The 22,552-nt window shown below is 43.3% G+C and overlaps 1 protein-coding gene across 2 annotated transcripts in view; it reads left to right on the forward strand.

Annotated features, from left to right (window-relative positions):
* The window catches only part of MED13L (mediator complex subunit 13L), a 289,872-nt gene extending 276,736 nt beyond the window's left edge, over positions 1-13,136 (forward strand). For both annotated transcript variants that reach the window (XM_032309204.1, XM_032309206.1), the window contains exons 27-31: positions 1,112-1,288; positions 2,502-2,659; positions 5,101-5,262; positions 7,359-7,471; positions 8,482-13,136. In XM_032309204.1, coding sequence (XP_032165095.1) covers positions 1,112-1,288; positions 2,502-2,659; positions 5,101-5,262; positions 7,359-7,471; positions 8,482-8,614 — 743 coding nt within the window. In that variant the 3' untranslated portion in view covers positions 8,615-13,136. The remainder of the gene's footprint in view (positions 1-1,111; positions 1,289-2,501; positions 2,660-5,100; positions 5,263-7,358; positions 7,472-8,481) is intronic.
* Positions 13,137-22,552: the final 9,416 nt, after the last annotated feature.

A 22,552-nucleotide genomic window follows, 5' to 3' on the forward strand; every position in this document is an offset into this window, starting at 1 on the left:
TGTGGCTTGACCATGATTGTTACTGGTGTATGAGGATCACCCTCCAGAAGGGAACACTACCATCATGATACATATTTGAATATCCTTTTGAAGACAAATACTTGACAATGTCTGAGCAGCCTCATGAGGATATTTGAGTCTTTCTGATGTGGTTGAGGATGAATGGTGAGACAAGTAGAAAGGTGAAGTGATTAATGCTATATCTGGCCCAGAGTAAGTGCACAGTAAATGGGAGTGCCAGTGTGTGGATAGGCAAAAGATTGTGGCCATAGAATTTTAAAAAATTAGCAACTAAGCTATTTGATAATTTTATAACTAAGCAATTCTCTATCTAATTTTCTACCTTTTTCAGTCTGCTCTTATTCTCTGGATATGCCTCTGATCAAATGGGACATCCTGTCCACTTACTCCCTATAAAAACCAGTAGCGTTCTATGAGAATGAGCTTATTTGTCATCAGTCCAGTGAGAAGCAGGTGTCCTCTGTTGGCCTCATTAGACCCTAGGTTCATTGTTGCCTGCGCCACTTGGGCATATTTCATAACTTCTTTGTTCTCTGTCCTCCATATGATATGTGGATATAATCGTGCCTCAAGGTAGCTGTGAAGACTGAATGACATGACATCGGTGAATACAGAGCTTAGCACAGAATCTGGCATGTAGTAAGCACTCAATAAATGCTAGTTATCATAATTATTAGTTGAATGGTACCATTTCTACAGAATTGTATCATTTAGGAGAACAGTCCTTTATAAATTGTGAGCAACCACGGGAAGAAAGTGGGAGGTTTGTTTTTAGAAATGCTTCTTACATAAGTAATTAAAACTTATTTAGTGGGCACAGTCCAGTTTTATCTTAACCTTTCCCATAGAACATGAGGCTTGGGTTATCATAACTGTATGCTCTGAGTCTGTTTTGTTTTGTTTTTTTAAAGATATTTACACACTTAGGTGGAACTGTAAATGTGTATCCATCTTAGCAGTTGTGTCAGACTCCTGTCTCTCTAGCTCAGGTCCTCCTAAAACTTGATTTCTGGAGTTGTTTACTGATGCACAGAAGGAACTGATGGTTTTTCTTTCTTTCCTTTTAAAAAAATTTTTTTTTATTTTAAAGATGCCGTCACGATGGGCTCTGTTTTTGGCCGAAGTACCGCTCTAAACATGCAGTCATCTCAGCTGAACACCCCTCAAGATGCTTCCTGTACACACATCTTGGTGTTCCCAACATCATCAACCATCCAGGTGGCTCCAGCCAACTATCCCAATGAAGATGGGTTTAGCCCTAATAATGGTGAGTGTGGAAGGCCATGGAAGCATAGAGCTCAGATTCTCCAGCAACATGCAGAGCTAAAGCATGGAGTCAGTGGGCTGCTGCATGAGTTCCAAAAAAAAAAAAACCTAAAAAAAATACAAAGAGGGGATTGAAGGTTGGAGAATCTATTTGGATTTGAGGATTCATGTACAACTATTACCAGGACCAAAAAAGTATTTTCCTCTCCTGTGTAATTAGTTTTTCCCCAAAGGCAAAAATACCAGGTTGGTCGTGCCTGGCCACTTTTACAGTAAACACTGATCTGATTTGAGAAGTCTGCAGATTCCCAGACAGTGTGAAATAGTTCCTGTCTTTAGCTAATCATTGGGAATTTAATTTGCTCCAAAACAACTCCTTATTTGATTATTCTTAATAGATTTCTTTGGTTTGATTATCTATTAAGGCATTTGTTAAGTAGTGATTACTTATAAACTAAAATGCCCAGTATTATGTAGCCATTTGCATTGTTTTCTGGAGATTTTTTTAATAGCTGCCCACATTTACTCCTGTTTAGGGCAGGTGGTTAAAAGGATACCAAAATTTATACATAGTGTGATCATAATGGAATACAACATGAGAAAAAAAACCATAGCAAAAACATTCACAGTACTTGCATTCTGGGTGATAGTTTTCCCTTTTTATACTTCTCTTTCCAAATTTTCTGCTGTGTGTGTACCTTACTTTTATAATGTAGGAGAGGATTTCTTAATGAAAACATCATGCTTTGATCTGCTTTTGGGATAGGCCTCCAGTTTCAGGGCAGTTCACACCTATTAATATGTATTAATTCAGCCTCCAGTGTTTTAGATGCTAATTGGATACGTAGATGGAGTCTGCTGTTTTCTTAGATGGTGTCAGTTTTAACTTTGTTTAATAATTAAATTGCTTCCTTAGCTGTTTTGCCATAACTTATTATGTGTCTTTGGAAGCTACACAGAGTGTGGGGTTTTGTTTTATGTTCTTTATTTCTCCAGTCTCTTAATACTTCACATTAGAAGATCATTGAAGAGAATACAAAATGCAAAAATAATTCTCAGCATCTGGCATCCAGTAGACAACACGTTAATAAGTCTTACCAAGTTGTTAACAGTGTGTGCTTGTAACAGTCCTGGGCCAACAAAACTGAATATTGTTTTAATTGTGGATATGGATTGTTTTTTAAATTTCTGTGCTTTTCCTCCCTCCTTTCTAGATGACATGTTTGTTGACCTTCCATTCCCAGATGATATGGACAATGATATTGGCATATTAATGACTGGGAACCTCCATTCCTCTCCCAACTCCTCCCCAGTTCCTTCCCCAGGCTCTCCTTCTGGAATTGGTGTAGGCTCTCACTTCCAGCACAGTCGGGTAAGGATGATTTAAAGTAGGTTGTTTAAAACAGCCTCAGCCTTCAAGGAAAATGATCTTCCAGAAGGGTGATTGTTTCTTTACTTCATGCACCTTTCTTCTTGATGGTCTTGGTCCCTGGTACAAGAGAAATCAGTGTGGAAAAGTGACCCTGTAGTTGTTCTATTTTGATTAAAGGCAGGAATTAGAATGAAATGGATCATCCTGATGAATATGTTTTATCAGAAGTATAGCCCTATTACAGCAGGGAGGCTTGCTTTTTTTTTTTTTTTTTTGCCATGACTGTTTTCTTAGCAAAAATTAGGTCTGGTTGCTTGCTGCTTTCCAGTTATTTATTTACTTTTGCCAAAATAGTGACTTTTCAGGGCTAGTTTGACAGGCCTGCTTATTTAACATGTAAAGTGACTGTCTTAATTGAAGAACACATTGTTGGTGGTTGATTTTTCTGATTATTCTGAAACGAGTTTTACTCTTCTTGTTTAATGTCATGGTGCCTTATTTGTATATAGTTCCAGTCTTTCCTTTAGCCGGGTTTCGAAATGGCAAGGGCCCATGAAAGGTTGATTTTGTAGATGTGTCCAGGCTCATGCCCCAGTATTAAGGAAAAACATCAAAGCCGACAGCTAGTTTTCATCTTTAAATATCCCAGGGATGTTGGAGGTGGATTAACAGGATCGAAGAGTAAAAGGTTCTGCTGTAGCTTGTGTTGACTCTGTTTAAAAGCTAGGTGATTCATGCCTTATCACTCTTTTGTACATTTTATTTAAAATATTGTGAGATTGATGGTTTAAGACATAGAAAAATGGCTCTGTCTACTATGTTAAACTCGGCAAGCATAAACAACTCTTCTCACACTCATTTAAAGACAGAGTTGTAGTAAGAGGACTTAGGTTTCTGTCCGTGGGACTTTCGATGCCAGCCTGGAGTTCATTGAGGGACAGTCAAAAGAAAGAAGATTTAGAATATTAGTCATAGAGCATATAAAACCAGGAAAGAGTGACTCAGTAGGCTTACCCTCATGTAACTGCCTGTCCTCCAGTCCTCCTTTCTAGAAGGAAGAGTTTTTTAAATGTCTTTATTTCCTCCATAATCATTTGTCAGTTAATGACAGTTTATAGGTTCTTTGGAGATTGTTCTGATAGGAACCAAGATTTCAGATTTTATGTCAGATAGTTTTAATTTAGGATTAATCTGAATTCTAGAGGCAAATAGCGTAGCAACTAAGAACACATGCCCTGGAGTTTGATAGATGTAGCTCTGAGTTACAACTGCATCGCTTCTAGCATGGTGACCTTGACCAAGCTTTCTTGGCCTTTCTTAGCCTCATTTACCTTATCTGAGAAATGGAAATTATAACAACCACCTTTCAGTGCCCTTGATTGCACTTTAGCTTATCCAGGAACAAAGAATTGGTCTTTGAAGTGCCATGTGAGTTTGTAAGAAACAGAGCTTTGCTGTACTTTCTGCCTTTGTCAGACCTCAGGCCCTGAAGTCCAAGATTGCATGTTCTGAAACTGGTCAAGTGGCCCTTTTTTGTCCTGAGCACCTGCAGCCCAGTGACCCCTGAGAAGCTTTCAGGAGTTCCCCTTTCTGAAGCATTAAATATTTTTTGATAGCCAGTTAAGGCATTACAACAGCAGAAAGAATTTGTTCAGGGTTACAGTAAGTTTTTATTTTTTGATCAACTCAGAATTAATGCAATTTGATATGATAGTTGAGGACTATTTTTTTTCCTCCAAACAGAAGGCCTTTGAAAACAAATGATGACTTCTTACTGCTTGCATAAAAAGTAATTTTCAGCTCTTGGAGCCAGCTAAAAGAACCAAAGATGAGGAAAATATCAGTTGCCAAATGCACAGTAAGGCTCTCACAGAGGTTTCATATTAAGGAGTTTGCTGAAAATTAAAACAAAACCTCTTCTTGAGCAGATCTTACACCACTATGGGGGGCCAGGGACACTGTTGTCACACAAGGAGTGGTGCAGTGTTACGTTTTCCTAACATCCGTGTTGTTGACACTAGACAGTCAGGTGCGCTCATGTGTTTTGATTGATTGCTGGTGAAAGAGCACTTGGGTGTGGGGGTGCCTTCAGCAGCCGGAGGCCTTCCTTTCCACCTTTAGTTTGATGCCTGATGCCATGGAACCCATCTTACTTTAACAGAAAAGAAACCAGAGCAAATAAACCTGTATTTGCTTGACTCATGTAGATGTAGTTAGTTTTGCTGGTACCTTCTGCCTGGACCATATTTATCAGATGTCTTCGCATGCAGCAAAGACCATGTGCCTCCCCTGTTGACCTTTCTCAGTCACCTGGCGTTTTTGTGCGAAAAGCTGCCAGAAGGGGGTCCACAGTGTGCGGAGTGACTTGGTAAAAAGTTGATTTGCAGAGCTCTCTTCGAAGTGATGAGTGCTGATCATGCTCTTGGGACTTTGTTTTTCAGAGTCAGGGTGAGCGTCTTCTCTCTAGAGAGGCACCTGAGGAGCTGAAGCAGCAGCCTCTGGCCCTCGGGTATTTTGTATCAACTGCCAAAGCGGAGAATCTCCCCCAGTGGTTTTGGTCATCGTGTCCACAGGCTCAGAACCAGTGCCCCCTCTTCCTAAAGGTTGGTTTGCTGTCATATTTGAAGTTTTGGGGAAGAGGGTCTTATGCTTAAATTCGGGTTTGGTTAGAGACTTGAATCTTAGCACAGTCTTACTGTGCTCTCTGTTTCTTTCACATCTTCTTATACTCTGAGGGGATTTTAAATACAGTTTGTGGGGGGTGGGGTGGGGAGTAAATCAAGAGAGGAACCCAAAACCATTAACACAGAGGAAGCAATCACGTTAATGCAACGTGGAGACTTGGTGGGGCCCACAGGGCACGAGTCAGGTGGACACTTGGTTGTGTGTCAGTCCATGCTGCATTGCCATTGGTGAAGGTGAGCTTGGGCGGAGGTGATCATTGACTGATCTATTCCTCTTCTGCCATAGGCTTCAGCTCCTTCATTAGAGTAGGGCAGGAGGCAGCTAAATTTACATTGACACATGCTCATTCTTGTAGATCTTGGAATTTAAGAGTTAAAACAAAAGATCCCCCACTTTGGATGAAAGAACCCGGAATGAAATCCATGTCTCACCCACAGATTGGCAAGAAGCCAGAAATTTGACAACATGCTCTGTTGGCAGGGCTGTGGGGAAGATAGCCCTGGTGCCAGTAGGAAAGCCAGGTGACACAACCCCACATGCTTCCCTGTCGATGCAGCAATTCCACCTCTGGACGTCTGTTCAGAAGAAACTAGCAACACCAAAAAAGTGAAAGCACCCGAATCGTTTACCAGTAAGGGACTAGTTGGATAAACTAGGACATCCGTTCAGTGGGGTGTTAGTTATCCACAATGAAGCGAGGACTGTTGTTGTATAATCAGTCTACTGAGTGTAGATTACCTTGTAGTAATTGTGATAAGGTGCGTGCATGCACACACCTGCTTGTGTTTCCAAAAAGAAACCAGGAGAGGTTAAACCAAACACAATTGAAGCAATTTCCTTTAATGGCTATGACATGCTATGATGAAACCCAGGAAGTTACATAAAAAATCCATGTCATCATTATTTCCGATTAGACTTGTCAGGATGAACCTAGATTTATTTTTTCCTCTTAAGGCATACACATTTTTTAGCTCGGTGTACTGAAAAAGCTTAAGAGCAGTAACAGCTTCATATCCATAAACAATTCTCTTGCTATAGTTGTCATTCTGAAATACCATTTATCACTTGAAAGAACCAGAGTTCCTTTGAAGAAAGGACTGATTATAGGTCTGAAGTAAGAAATATTCAAGATGAACCTATGGTATGTTGTCATACCAAAAAGCAAGAAAGTTGCATAAGGTAATTAGAGTTACTTCAAAGGACCCAGGAACCTACTGGAGGGTTCCCATTGACCAATGATGGGACAATTTGAACATAAAGAAGAGCAATGGTAGCAGGAGACTGAAACAAATATATGAGTTCATAATTGTATTGAAATCCAGAACATCTTCTCAGACACCTTCTGAAGCTACTTGAGCAACAATTCATTAATCAGAAAACTAAAAAATAGAAAAGCATTTATATTAACTCTTCTTCACATACTGTATTTCTCAATTATTTAAGAAAGTAAAATTATGCTAAAGCCATTAGGTGAAAAATTGATGGGGAACTTTATAATGAATGGAGCATGCTGATAACCTCTTACCAGTGATCAGTTGCACTTCAAGTGGGACAGCAGACATTAGTTGCCTTCTGATAGGATGCGGTAAGGAGGACACAGCATCTGTTATGAAGTGTTCATGCACCCTGTTTCCCTCCCTCCCCTAGAAAGAAACTGAGCCTAATTTGAGCCTCTAGATCTGTCAGCTTATGGGAAGTCAGGATAGAAGAACTTGTTGAGTGACTACCAGAAGGAGACAATCAGTCATATCCAGACTTTGTCACCTTTTAGAGACTAAAACCCAAAGAAGCACGGTATCTAATCATTTGCAGTGCATTTGTATTTGCTGGAAAGCTATATATGGAGTTAGTTGGGACCACATTGGGTTACTGTGAGTTTAAAATTCAGGCTTCTAGAAGCAGTGACTTCTGAGGACTCCAGGGGGCATCTGCTGCCAGCTGACGCGGGTCTGCCTTTTTTCCTGCTCCGTGGTTGATGAGGCCAGGAAGGTAACTGTCTTTGTTCTTTTGCCAGGCTTCACTGCATCACCACATTTCTGTAGCACAGACGGACGAACTTCTCCCTGCCAGGAATTCTCAGCGGGTTCCACATCCTCTTGACTCCAAAACCACATCTGATGTTTTAAGGTAGATACAGACATAGGCAACATAACTGTACAAGATTACTGAAATAATCTTCCTTCAGTTTTGTTTTTCCAAGGTGTTTTAAGTGTGGAAAGTGTACTGCCTTTTGTGCAGGGAGCACTGTCTGATTAGCCAGTGAAAGCTGTAATCCCCCTGTGTGAGCACTGGATAGTATACTTTGTTAAATTACATAGGTATGTAGGAGTATAATTGCCTGTGCTTCCTATTTAAAGGAGGCATTTTATAGTGATGAAAATAGATCAGAATTAGGGGGTGGGTGGTTAGAAGACAGAGCCTGGAACTTAAAGCACTTGGCTTTGAAAACATCTTTTTTACTCCCCCTGACATAGATTTTATAAATAAAATTAACTGGAACATAAATTCCATAGTTGGGACATCTCTCCCAGAAGTGTACACTAATTCTCTTTCACTTTCGCAGGTCATAAACATTCTTCATGTACCTTACGGAAATATGCAAGCTTTTTCTAGTGTTTGGTAACTCTTAAATGATTTGGAAATTAAGCAAAAACCTGATCAACATGATTTTGGCTTTCAGTCTCTAGTACAGCACTGTTGAAGAGAAATATAATGGGAGCCACAATCTAATTAAATTTTTTTAGTAGCCATATTAAAATAGTAAAATAAGTTGAAGTTAATTTTAATAATTATATCAATTGTATCAAAATTATATCGGAATAATATCAAGTGTAGGAAAAACAGAATCATTTCAGTAGTTAATATAAAGATATCCATGAGCTATTTCACCTGCCTTTTTTTTTTTTTTAAATATGAATTCCTTGAAACCAGGTGCCCGTTTTATACAGACAGCACGTGTGACTCCGCCTGTGGCAGTTGTGCAGGGCTAGGTGCAGCGGGTACGTGAAAGGAAGGACCGCAGGGCCCAGGGCAAGAATGACCCCGGCCCTCCCCCACTGACATCTGGAATACTCACATGTACAGCCAGCGTCCCTCTGCTGCGCCTGTGCCTCTGACCTGTGTCTTCTCTCCGGCAGGTTTGTTTTGGAGCAGTACAACGCTCTGTCCTGGCTCACGTGCAATCCGGCCACCCAGGACCGCACCTCCTGCCTTCCCGTCCACTTTGTGGTGCTCACTCAGTTGTACAACGCCATCATGAATATACTTTAATTGGAAAAGCACTTGTTCTCTCTGGCTCAGTTCCTCCTTCCTGCAGCCTCATCCGAGGAGCCTGCTCCACTCTGCAAATGCCCCACGCCCTCTTCTTGAGACCACGCTCTACAGTCCTGCACTGTGATTACTCCTCTGCAGTGCTCATTCCCAGAGGGATTCACTGACACTTCTCTCGTGGACCCGGAGACTTCCATAAGCAGTGACTTTTAGCCAGGGTTATGGTGTGTGCAGCCCCAAACCACTGGTCCACAGGAAGTTTTTTTGTTACTGGTTTTTAAGAGGGAAACAGAAGAGAGTATCCTTTTGCACAAGAGTCTGTGTTTCCAGTCTCTGTTTAAAAACAAGGGCAGTTTAGCCCTTTTGGATGAAATCCTCTAGTTATTGGTGTATGGCCTGTGGGTTACCCGAACTCCATAATCTGGGACTTTTTAAAGATAAGAACCAGCTCAAGTATATGACTTCATAATGGGGTTTCTGTCTCCCTAGTGCTCCCATCTAGATCAGCATGAATGCTTTGGTTGACTTCATACCTGTGTGTAGATAACAAAAGGTCTGGAGGCGTCTTCATTTTGTTTATTTATTTTAAGTTGTTTTGTCATGTTTTTTGTGACTTTTTGATTTTTTTTTTTTTTTTAATCCATGAGGACCAGGTACAGTAGCTGAAACCCAACTCAGATCCACCATAGGATTCTTTGACTACATACCTCTGTCCTAAAAGCCGGAAAAGGAGTGAAAACAGATTGGGGAGATATGCCTAAAAAGTAATATATTCAAAACCACCCAGCAGTAGGCTTTATTAAGAACAAACTGGGTAAACATTCTGCCATGTTTCTTATTAAAAGTGGCCAGCGTTTCATGAAGGATAACATTTTTTATACAGAAGGCAGTCAAGCTCAACCCAGAGCCATGGAGGCAAGTACCTTCATTAGTTTTATATAGTCACAACGGAAATATATTTTCTAGTGAATTCTTACTGAAAGCCAGGTCTCTCCTCTCATTAGCTCAAAAGGGACTCATGTACATATCATAATTGAAAGTGTTTGCTCATAAAATCAGTTATAAATATGGTGACTTTTTTCTGGACCATAGGACTATTATTTCAAAGAAATATTACAACTTAACCATTAAATTAGTACTTGAAGTTGAGCCTTTGTGGTGGGACTTTTTAAAAAAAAAAAATGCCTTTTTAAAGCATTAATGGCTAATTGAAGTATTTTATGACTCCTCATTCCAGGCCCAAGAGGGTTGTCTTTAAGACCCCGTTTCTGACCCTGATGTTGCAGCATATTTCTGTCTGAGGGCAGTGGGCATTGGCTTGCCTCCCGCAAGCCGCTCTGGTCAGGCTGTTGAGCTCTAGTCATCTGTGGAGAGAATCATGCAAATTTTAAAGTTCTTCCAAGAGACTTCCATATCCTGGTTATTAACAAAAAAACAAAACAAAACAACAAAAAAAAAAAAAACAAAAAAAAGGAAAAATGTAATAACTGATATGATTTTGTAAAAGTATTTTTCTTGAAATAATCTAACGTTTAAAACATTATATTAAAAAAAGTTGTGTGGTGGGAATATGTAAGCAGAGAAGTAACTTGTAAATGGATAATTTTATTCTCTGTGCCACCAATTGGGGGGGGTGACTTTCGCAATGTATAGGTTAAAAAAAATCTGATATATCAAACCATTTGTATCTAATATGTACAGTGTAAAATTGACTTTAAAAATATTGCAGTGCTATTTTTTCTTAATCAGAAAGGAAAAATTCTCAAGGCCTTTTGAAGAGCATAAGATGATGAAGATTGTAAACTTGTATAAAGTTATCTTGGTGAGAAGACAAATTGTAAAGTAGATATTTGTAATCTTTTACCACTTTGGGGTTGCTTTTTTTCCCAGAATTCATCAGAACTTTGAATTTTTTTTTAATATGGGCTGTTTTTAATGCAGGGGCTTTTCTTCCCTAGAAACCCAATTCTAAGCAAAAAAAAAGAAAAAAAAACACAAAAAACAAAACCCCTACAAAAATTAAAAAAAAAAAAAGGCAGCAAAGGGTAGTTTTCATCTGGTGTCTTTTATTTAAGTTTTTTAAGTTAAGAAAAGCTGGTGACATATTTATACGTTTTTGTGCAAAAATAAATGAATGGCAATAGATTTTAAAAAATCTTATTATGTACTTCTGTGTGAAAAAGTCTGTATAATATTTCCCTTAAATATGCATTATTTTACTTGTGAGTTTTTTACTGAATTAATCTGAAATGTACAAGCCCTGGATTTGCTACAGAGTGAGAAGTTATTTTATTTTTTTTTTTTATTTTTAATTTTGGAAATTCTGCAGAAATCAGAACTCTTACCATGGTTTGAACTAAAAAGGGGAAGCGGGGAAGGGAGAGGGTGGGATTGTGCAGCATGCTTGTATGTATATTTCAGAACCTTTTTTAAATGTAAAAGCTGTACATTTCTGGGAAGTTCTGAATTTCTTTTGTTTCCTTTTTTCCTTCAAGCATTTTGCAGTGAGCTTCTTTTATATATAGCAAACAATTTGAAAGAATACAAAAATATGTGAAGTTCATTTAAAACTACAGTATAGCGCTGGTACAGTACACTAAAGACTTTGATAAAAAGAAACAATACTAAAAGGCCTCCATTTTAAATGTCATTCATATATACCTTGTGAATGAGAGCTATATACTTTTACACACTTTTTTAGAGGAATAAATTATTGAATTACTGAAACTTTGAGTGGCTTTTTTCCCCTCCCATCCTGTCTTTGTAACAAAATGATCCACACCTGTTCAGAAGGTGTATGTGTAATGGATTGAACATTCCTTGGCTAGGAGCCAGGCTCTACCTTCCAGAGTAAGATGGATGTAGGACTTTACTGCCGTGACCCCCCTAACCAACAGTCATTCTCAGATGGTGTTCTCATACTCCAGGGTATTAGTGCATTCCCACATTCGTGTTGAGAGCCTACATACACGATGTTGAAGTAGGAGCCCTGGTGGTTCTGTAACTGTTCTGAGTAGATCAGATCTATGACCCACAGATGGTGGTCAATCCTAGAGCAAATTGTAAGTCTGTTTTACACTTCCTTTCTCTTCACGGTCTGGGCCAGTTTCTCTTTGATATTCCTTAGAAATAACAGATCTCTCTTTGCTTTCTGCCCTGTTCACAGGCTGGTGACAGTAGAATGCCATCTAATACAGCAGGTGCCTTCAGGGCGCTGGTTGACTGCACAGCCGGCACTGTGTCCTCCTTCTTGGGTCCATCCATTAGGGAGAACCACAGGCTCTCAGGGGCAGAATCTAGCTCAAATGGGAAACCCCAGGACTTGGCAGAGCTTACAGTCAAAGTTTGACTAAATGTTAAAAGAGCTTGCTTTTAACCTTGCTCCATCCATTTAGAAATATGCATTGTTCTGAATTTAACATTGTTGGAGCCTAGAGGGAAAGCTGTTGAGACTGCTCGGCCTCTGTTATTTTATCTGCCAACGAAGGACAGGCGTGAGTCTGAGAAATGCTTTGCAAATGGCAATGCTGTGACCATGTTATTGTAGTTGTACCACTGAAGAAGGTGGACAGCGAGGCCACGTTTCGGTTAGAAGACCACTCCCGTCTCTGCCTCACCCATCACCACGGCACTGTTTGTAATGCTGCTGGCCAAAAGCATTATAAAAGAACCACACATGCCCCAGATCCATTGTAATCAGGTCAGTCCAGTGATGCCTGTGTCCCTTTAATAAGCAGAATTAGATGATAACTTTTACAAGTGTTCATTAGCTTAGTTACTTAACTCCTACATCGGTTGGGACTTGATCCAATAGTTTGTGAATGTTGTTTTCATAAGCACTGGCTGCACCAATTTGGCAACCGCAGCCAAACCTCTTTGAGGCAGGAAAAGTTAATTGTTGAGTGCATTTACACATTTTGCAAATCAGGTGAAGAAAAATCTGACTGGGCGCTCAGGAACCATCAGCTTCTAGCCATTTGCTTTGCTCCAATTCCACGCCACTTCCTTTTCCCGCTCTTTAGGAAGGTGTGGGGCGAGGATTTGTTCCCAACAGTTATCAAAGAGCTAAAAAAAATATATATATATATATATTTGGTAAAAAGTGCAATTTGTCCGTAGAAGATTTTAAAAGCAGACTTCTCATAAGACTGCTGAAGCAGGAGCCACATACTGAAACTTGTCCTTGCCACTTGTCCTTAACACACACAAGCCATGACGTAAAGAACATTTTTTTTTCACTTTTGAATCTACCACATGCTAAAATCTGATCAAAATGCAATTTTAATTTATCGCCATGTTATCTTGTTAAATGATTTGCTTGTTTATATCCCCTTGACAACAAGTTCACTTCCACAGTAATTACTTAATGCCATTAATACCTAATGAGACACCATTAGAAAATTCTGTTGTGCCGGGTCACTGTGTGGTTGTAACGATTGCCCTGGGCATCTTACTCCACTTGGAACCAGACCTACCAGTCTTCTGCTACTGCAATTGAAAATTTCAGGTCAAGTTTTTTTTTTTTTAAAGATTTTTTGACATTTCCTGCTTCTGTCTAAACTCCAAAGTAATGAAGCAGATACGAAATAGAAGTTGATGAGGATGAAAGTTTAATCTTCAGGATGGAGCTTGGGTAAGACTGAAGTATTGATTTTTCTCTGTAAAAGGTTATTTCCTCAATAAACATTAGTTACCAGGTGATAGGAAGGCACAGACAACATGAGGGTCAGTGTCAGTTTTTTTGTTTTGTTTTGTTTTGTTTTTTAAACAAGCAGGGGAGTGAGAAAAGTACATGTTTTGTTTTAATAATCTGCTAAAAACTGCATTTGTCTGGGCTGTTACTCCGTGCTGTTCACTTCTAGACGTCAAAGCAAATCTGTCTGAAAGGTCATTAATATCACCCCCTACTCGGATCAGGCAGACCACGTACAAATGAGCCGCACGTGGTGTGTCCTGCCTGCTGCTGCCTATTTTATGCCTTCATTGCCCTTTAGTAAATACGGCACATTGCAATCTACCTGTTTCAGAAAGCCAGACAACCTTCAGGAAAATCGGCCACACCAGAGCTAAGAGTAAAAGGCTAACACAAGGCAAAATGTGTGCTCTGGGGGAAAATCAGTTTAATTTAACATGCAAAATAGTACTTGTCTTATTTAATTTGAGCTTAAATATCTTTCAGTAAACATTTTGTCAGTTAGCTTCTCTCTTTTAAATCTTTGTTCACTTAGAGGTCTTGATGTTCTTAGTAAATTTATACGCCTTGTTTACATAAATAACTTCCTGTCTGTTGTCATGCATATGAGTTCTCATTCTGGAAGAGATAATGGTCACATATACACATGTACACCAATTTTTGTTCCTGTTGATAGATCTCTCCACAAAGCTTAGAGAGGTTATCTCCCTTGTCAGGTCGAGGGAGGTCAGGTGTGCCTCCCAGGATGAAACTGATGACCTTCCAGTCATTTTTTTGGGACACAGGAGCATTGACCTTGCATGACAACTGTGTTGGACTGAGAGTAGGCACCCAGGAAACGTTAGCTGAACACAGACTATTGAAAGAGTGGAATCCACCTCAAAAATTGGAAATAATTTAGAAGCAAATTCACCACATCTCGCTGCCTTTTTGGAGAGCAGAAAATATATATATTAGAAAATACAGGAACTTCTTTCTTGGTGGTTGATTTAGGTTTTCTATTTCCTCTGTCAATTTTGGTAATTTGGATTTTTATAGAGGAAAAAAATTGAGTTTTCCTAATGTATTAGTATGCAATTGTGCAGAGTACTCCCTTAATCCTGAATGTGTTGTTTTTGGTTACATATGTTCCTTCTCATTTGTAACAATATTGATGCAGAGTTTCTTTCCTTGATTTATTTTCTAGCAGGGTGCTGTTTCTTTGTTTTAATTTTTTCCCAAAGAAACAGCTCATTGATTTAACAATTCTGCTGTTTTTATCCTGGCTTTTATCTTGCTATTCCTTTTCCCAGTTTCCTTAAGGGTTTGTTTCATTTTCCTTGAATCTTAATTGCCTGCTTAGTTAATTTATTTTCACTTTTGATGACACAGGCATTTAGAGGCCGGGGCCTTCTGGATGCAGGTGGCCCTGCTCAGATGATACACAGAAGTCTTCATGTGTGTGCCTTTGTCTAGGGAGAGGGTCTGCTGCATCCCCTTCTCAAGAGGTGTCTGACTCGAAAGGGGTAAAACGACTGATCCGGGACTGTGGTAAAACTGATTACATCCTGCAGGTGTTGATGTTTTAGCATTTTCATTCTTATTTTTAGACTTAGTTCTTCATTTCCTTTTTTTTTTTTTTAAATAAAGGAAAGTTCCCTTCGAATTTAAAGTCTCTTGGACTCTAATTTTCTCTTACTGCAATGTAATCTAGTTATGATTGGTTCTTGCAAATATTCTCTGGAACCTTCAGAACAAGGTGTGTCCTGTTGGGCAGTACTGTCCCACAGAAATACGATGTGAGTCAGAAATGTAATTCTCTATTTTAGTAGCCACATAAAAAGGTAAAAAGGTGAGATTAATTTTAATAATATATCTCATTTAACCTACTATGTCCAGATTCTTATATTTCAACATAAAATCTTACAAGAATTGTCAGATATTCAGCATTTTTATTTTTGCACTGAGTATTCAAAATCCAGTATTTATTGTACATTTACAGCATATCTAAATCTGGAAGCTAAATTTTCGATGGTTAAAATAAAATGTAGTTCTACCAAATAATAAAGTTGCATTTAATAGGAAAAGAAAAACATTTTATACTGCATCCCTATTTATTAAATTTTAATTGAATGTTAATTAAAATTTGTTCAATTAACATTCAATTAAAATTTAAAAATTAGTTCCTCAGCCAGGCTTACTGCATTTCGGAGTGTTAGACACATAGGCATCCTACTGGAAGTGTGGCGCCAAGCATTAAGATTTGAAACCAACTAATTCTATCTTGGGTGTATTTTCTTTTTCTTCTACACCCCTGTCAAGACCTCAGACTCTGTCCTAGGTAGGTAGCAGGAGTTAAAATTTCCCACGGCGATTTGGGGCTGTCCTTTTTTCTTTTGTACTACGTTATCGGTGCATAAAGATTTATGATGTATTTTGTTATGTAATTTATCTCTGTATCTTGACCCTTCGTAATACTTTTTGCTTTAAATTATCTTTTGATATTAATTTTGCCACTCCTGTTTCCTTTTATTAGAATCCTGGTGTTATATCTTTGACCAACCATTTATTTTGAACCTTTGTCATTTTGTGTTAGGTGTTCTTCATACACATTGTTGCATTTTATTTCTTAACAGAATAATCATTTCATTTCAATAGGGTAATTTTTACCATTTGCATTTCCTGTTCTGTGTTATATTTTGACTTGTCAGCCAATTCTTATGAAAATACACATATTTATTTGCTTTTACTTTTTAGTTTTGCCTTTTTTGTGTATGGACTCTATTTACTTTTATCTCTCAAAACACTTTGGAAAGAAACGTTCGTCTTTGAATTCTGTCAGCGATTACCGTAAAGCAGTCCATAAACATTCAGAATACTCTTGCATTCGTTCCCATTCAAAAACAAACAAATCAACAAAAACCCCAAGAGACCCTCTTATCCACCATCCCACCTCCCACTCTCATGGGCCTGAATGGCCCGCCCTGCAGCAGCCAGCTCCCAGTCCAGGCAGGGCGGCCCGCAAACCCACTCCTTTCTTCCGCCGGTGGTGGGGGGGTGGCTTCTAGGTTCGGCTCCCCTCCAGCCTCCATCGGCTTGCCTTGCCTCCCAGAGGGTGCGCATCCTGGCTCTGTCGCAACCGGGCCGCTCCTCTCATTAGCGCCTCACTCAGGCCAACCCGTGGTTTCCAGGAGCCAGTGAGCATTCAGATTCCCAGGCCAGCCCCAGGTTCTGAGCCAGTCGGCGGCAGGTCGGGCCCAGGAATCTGCATCGAATGCCCTCTACTCCCCAGGCGACTCCGCTCCAGGGGTCAGTGGGCCGCACTTTGAGAAATACTAGTCCAGTTCAACCTCTACTCTGCTAACGTGGGCAGGCGCAAGGCTGATAAAGAGCCACCCGCCATGACCAGGTTCAAACTCAGGACAGTTCTTCTCCTGGTACTTCCGGTAGGTCAGCTCGTCCTTCCCCGTGACTCCCGACTCTGTGGCGGCAGATCTCCTGTTTGCACCTGCCTGCGCGGAAGTCCACGGTCACGTCGCGCTAGGCGGGGCCAGGTTCATCCTTCCCTCGAGCTCTGTTCCTAGTCCTCCTCAGTCCGGAAAGGCGTTCGGTCCTGGCCGTCTCCCCTTCCCTCACCCCACCCGCCATGTCCTGTCCCTCGCTCACGGCTGGCTAGTTCTCGAAGTCATTCGGCCTCCTTGGGGCTGGGCCTGGGGACACTGCGGGCGGCAGGACAGACGCCCCCTCCCGGGCCTGACGTGGCTCACAGCGGTGAGATGATCCGGGAGAGACCATGCCGTCGCCGCGTGCACCGTGAGGGCCGCCACCACGGGTAAGTGCACTGTGCTCGCGTCCTGGGAGAAGCTGCAAGTGAGGGGGCTGCGGGGGCGGGCGTGGGGGCGGGGTGCCGAATGTTCCAGGGAGGGGGGCGCAAGGCGGCCGGGGTGAGGGTTGGAGCGGCGGTGGAGACACAGGCCGAAGGCCGAGGTCACGCGCGCAGGCCAGACTAAAGCGCTGAGGCCTTTCTGAGGAGCGCGGGGACTCGGTTTTAAGGAACTTAAACACTGGAGCCGCCGACCTTCTAGAACCGTTACTGTGGTGCGGAAGGAGGGCGAAGGGGCAGTCAGGGTGATGGAGGCCCACACCCCAGCGCGCGCGGTGAGGAGAGGGTGGCGGGTTGGAGGGCTGTTGGGAAATAGGAGGAGCAGAGTCTGCTGACAGAGGGGTGGGGGCTGGTTGCGGGGGACTCGGGGACCCCAGAGGTCACCGCCTCAGCGCACCGGCAGCGGGGGCGGGGAGGCAGCCGGTGAGGACGGCCCCGGGGTGAGGACAGCCTGGCGGCGGGGGCCCTACCGTGGCCTGGAGCGTGCTCAGCCGCCAGAACGGAGGGGGGACCCGGGCCGGAGGAGGAGGACGACGAGGAGGAGAGCGGCCGCTGTGGGCGGAGGGCGAGGAGGCCGCCCTCGTCCCCGCGGCCCCTCGGCACCACTCCCAGAACCCCGACCGGGACACCGCGAGTGAGGCCCGGAGTCCAGAGCGAGCAGCACGCATGCGCCGTCTGCCTAAGCTCGGAGTCCAGAGTGAGAGCATGCACCGTCTGCCTAAGCTCGGAGTCCCATCGGAGTTCCACAGCTTCGGGGAGCGCAGATGGAGCGGGTCCCCGGAGGGCGAGACCAGGGGAGAGCTCACGGCCAAGGCCTGGGGTGGACCAGCGGCGTGTGGGGAGGAGCCGCGCCAACCCGATCTGCTTCCGGCTCCCGCTGAGCCCGTCTTCCTGCACAGTCACCTGCCTTGACTTCTCCAGATGCTGCTTAGAAACCAAGATGGAGGTCGGCGACCACCGTGGAGCCGGTTCACAGCTCCCGATCTTGGACTCTCCGCCGCGTCACCTCGGATACCGACGGCCGAGGGATCTGTACAGGACCCCGGTGATTCTCCCGGGACCCCAGCTGCCCACTGCGGGAACCTTCATGTCTTCCTGTCACCCTAGGTCCTACCTGGGCCTCACAGCGGCCTCCTTGCTCACCCCCGGTCTCCAGGCCTGCCCACTCCATCCTGGCCGGCTTCCCTGGCCCTCTCGGGACTCCGGCCTGGCTGGCGTTTCCACCATCGCGGCACTGACCACACTGTGCGACCCGTCCACCGTTTCCCCCGTGGACCCGGCCTCTCCCGCACACAGCAGACGTTCGATGAGCAAGCTGAGTCAGGAACCATGGCTGATGAGCGCTTACCTAGCCATTTTTCTAGAACCTTCTAAACATAAAAGAGAAGGTCTATTGCTCGCACTGTGCCCGTTCCCCTGTCAGTGAGATGGGGAGAGGTCATTTCCCTGGAGAGCAGATGAGCTGACACCAGCGTGGTGTGTTACCCTGCATGGCCCGCAGCAGGCACTCTGTAAATGTCGGTTCTCGCCTTTTGTCCAGAAGAGTCACAGAAGGGCTTGCTTTACCCTCCACGTGTTGGCAAGTAGGCATTTCAAACACGGGTGAAGTGGATTTCTCTCCTAAACCTGCTTCTTCTCTCTCAAACCTCTCTTCTTCCAGATGTCCAGTTCAAGCCAAAAATCTCAGGGTTGCTGGAGACAGATTGCTTTCTCTCGCCCTCCACGTCTGACCCATTTATTTCAATCTCTTGACCCCACCTTCAAAATGAGCGCAGAATCCGAGTTCCTCCCACCACCACCCCTTCCATCCCCAACCCACTGTCACAGGAGCCAAGCTCTCACTCATGGGACCCCCATAGGTGCCCTCTCCTCCCTTGGAGCTCTGGGCGGCCTGTTCTGCGTGCACGTTGCACGGCAGACTCTCGGTTAACCCTGTGCCTCCTCTGTTCTGCACCAGCTCAGAAATAAAGTCCAAACCTCAGCCGACGCTGCCCACCACGCTCTGGTCTGAAGCTGTCTCATGGTTAGGTTGAGGTTATGCATTTTGGGGCAAGAAAGCCACGGAAGAAATGCCCTTCCCAGTGCATCATGTCAGGGCACAGGGCGTCCCTCTTTCCTATTATGAGTGATGTTAAGCTTAGTCAAGGCCATGCCTTCTGGGTTTCTCCACTGTCAAGTTATTATTTCTGCACTCAAATATTTTGGTTCAAAGGAAGTTCTACAAGAACCGAGAAACCCATAGTTTTTGTGTGTCCAAGATTGCCCACCAGAGGGCGACCTTCACCGATGAATCTTTATGGGCCCCAAATCAGACGTTTCTAAAGCAAGAAAGATGTCAAGGCTGATTGGGGCAGACCAGGATGGCTGGTCTGAGTCGAATCTCCCAGGGGAGCCCTTGCTTGGGTGCATAGCCCCTGGGGACAGAGTCCTGGATGGGCACTGGGGTCAGGTGAGGGGGGTATGTTTAGGGAAAGGATGGTTAACGGTGTTGCTTCAACTAGTTAGAAATGAAGTGAAAGTAAACGTCCTTCCTCTTGTCCCTCCTTCCCCTTCCATAGAAACCTTAGAAAAGGCCAGTAAGAAGGTCCTGTGAGTGTGAAACTAAGATTTAGGCTTGGCCCAGACCCCAGGGCAGTGGGAATATCCATCCTCTAATTAAACTTTGATTTTGCTGTTGAAAACCAGTATAGACCTCTGCAGGGGCCCAAGAGAATTTTCTGGGATGAGGGATAGATTTCTGTTTCGATTGGGATGATGTGACATTTGGCAAAACCCAAGGAACTTTACCTTTAAAATAAGTGCATTTTAAGATAATATAATTCCTTAATAATCTGTGCTAAGTAAACTGCTAAACATTTTATAATTTCTGACATGTAATCCTTTTAGTTTTTTTTTCCTTTTAGTTTTTAATTGCGGTAAAACACATACAATGTAAACTTTTACTGTTTTCAGCATTTTTAAGCCGTGTTAACGACATTCACATTTTGGGGGTATCCGCTGCCAGAACCTTTTCATCCTGCTAACCTGCAACCATATTAACATTAAAGAGTGCACCTTTCTCTTTCCCTGTCCTGCCCCAGGCAACCACCATTATGCTTTCTGGCTCTGTAGATTTGACTCCTCGGGGTCCCTCATATCGTCTGTTTGTGACTCGTTGACTTCACTTAGCATAATGTCCTTAAATTTTAGCCGAGGATTTCCGTCCTTTATGAGGCTGAATAGTATTCCACTGTTTGGATACACCACATTCTCTTTTCCCAATCACGGACACTGAAGTTCCTTCCACCTTTTTAGCCTTTGTGAATCGAGTTGGCCAGGAACATGGGTGTAGAAATACCTCTTCAAGACCCTGCTTTCAATTCTTTGGCGGTATATACCCAGAGGTGGAATTGCTGGTTCATTTGGTAATTCAATTTATAATTTTTTGAGACGCCCCATACTGTTTTGCACAGGACCGCACCCTAAGGCATGCATTTTTTGAAAAATCATACCTCAGTAAACCTTATTTCGCAAGGAAGATGAAAAACCAGGACGCGGTTGGTGACTCGTGTGGGGTAGTGGCGGGAAGCATCTTTTCTTCCTCTGCAGTTCACACGGGCGAGCTTTGATGGATCCTTCCCATGTCCTTTGAGCTCCAGACTCATTTCTGGCTCTAATTTTACCCTCTGAGACCAACAGGAAGATTAATAGGCATTTTTTTAATGGCTCCCAGGCCTATAGGCCATAACCCCCCCCACCACCACCAAATAAAAATAAACATCCCTGTCCTGGGCTAGCAGCACACATATGCTTATTCTGCCTCATGCCTCTTGTAGCCCTTTCTAGAATCCCTCATCTTGTCTGGATGTTGACTCAGAGACAGTTGGCAATGAACCCTAACAGGCCGGCCACCCAGGCCCCTTCCAGCCCAGCCAGGAAGACAGTGGTTTCCAGAGCAGAACGGGCCTTCCTGAGGGTCCAGCTTCAGAGGGGCAAAGCTTCCAGGGGCCCAAGCTGGTTGGCCATCTGCGGGTATAGATCAGATGACTGGAGGAACTTTCTGGCTTTCTTCCTCCCAAGTAGAGGATCTGCATCCCCCTCTTACCCCTAGGCAACGAAGCCTCACAGGTCACTGGTTCTGGGCCTGAGGCAAAGCTATACCCTGGCAAGGAGATTCTTGGTTAAAGGTCTCCAAAGCTTACAAAGGCTTAGGAGCTGAGGCCAGGATCCTCCCTTACTAGTGTTCTTGACCTTCCCGTCTGACTTCCAAGTGTGGAAGAAAACAACCAGTTCACTGAGGTGATCCCCCACATAATCTCTGGGCTTCTGTGAATCACTAACACTGTTTCTGCAGTGTAGAAACTGCAGTGTAGGGCAGGGTTTGCCAATGGGTGGCCCTTGGGCCCTCATTTGGCCTGTGGCCACATGTGCTGGGATTTGGGCCACACACTAGTTTGTTGTTGTTGTTGTTAAGTTTGAGTTCATAACTAATATTTTCAAATGTATTTCACTTTCTTTTTTTTTTTCCCCCTAAAAAAAGCGGATTTCTAACTTCTCTTGACCTATCATTCACATCTGGGAGCAAATTGGTTTCCACCTGACCATGCCGGCTGGAACTGAGTAGAGGGCACCCCACCCTTCTGGGCAAGGCACGAGCTCTCCAGTGGTAACCCTTAGTCAGTCTTACACTGGCTTTTACTGTGTTCCTTTATGTTATCTGCCTGGCCCCATAGTTGTATGAGTTTGTGAACCCTAATCTCTGACTCACACATTTTTCGGAGTTCAAAGAACCTTTCGTGACTGTCTAGTTCAAGGGTGTCAACAGACTATAGCCTAAAGGTCAAATCTGGCCCACTGCCTACTTTTGTAAATAAAGTTTTATTGGCGGCCAGCCATGCCCACTGGATTGGATCTTGTCTATGGCGCCTCTCATGCTACCATGACAGAATCCAGTAATTGCAAAAGAGCATGTGCATTTGGCAAAGCTGACGTATTTACTCTTCGGCCCTTCACAGAATATGTTGCTGAACTCTGATCTGGTCACAACTTAATGTTATTGATGAGCAACCTGAGGCCCTCGACAGGGAAAGATGGAGTGTGGTGATTCTCAGTGGCTGACCCTGGACTCTGAGCTGGGAGCCCTGCCCACGAGATCCCCGTGGAGGGGTTTCTGTACACCCCTGACACTTCCGGGGCCACCCTGAGATCCTTGAGGATCTGGCACCACCTGCCTTCCCCTGATTCTGGATTCTATTGGTTGCTCCAGTGTGAGAAGCCACCAGGCCCTTCTCCTCGCCCTGCATCTCTTCCGTGAGCTGGTGGTGCCGAGGTGTCTGGTTCCCATCACGGCTGACAATCGGCCCTCCGCACCCCGCCCCAGCCCAGAGTTTGTCTGTAAACCCTG

Source organism: Mustela erminea, chromosome 13, assembly GCF_009829155.1.
Source record: "Mustela erminea isolate mMusErm1 chromosome 13, mMusErm1.Pri, whole genome shotgun sequence".
NCBI classification, from domain to species: domain Eukaryota; kingdom Metazoa; phylum Chordata; class Mammalia; order Carnivora; family Mustelidae; genus Mustela; species Mustela erminea.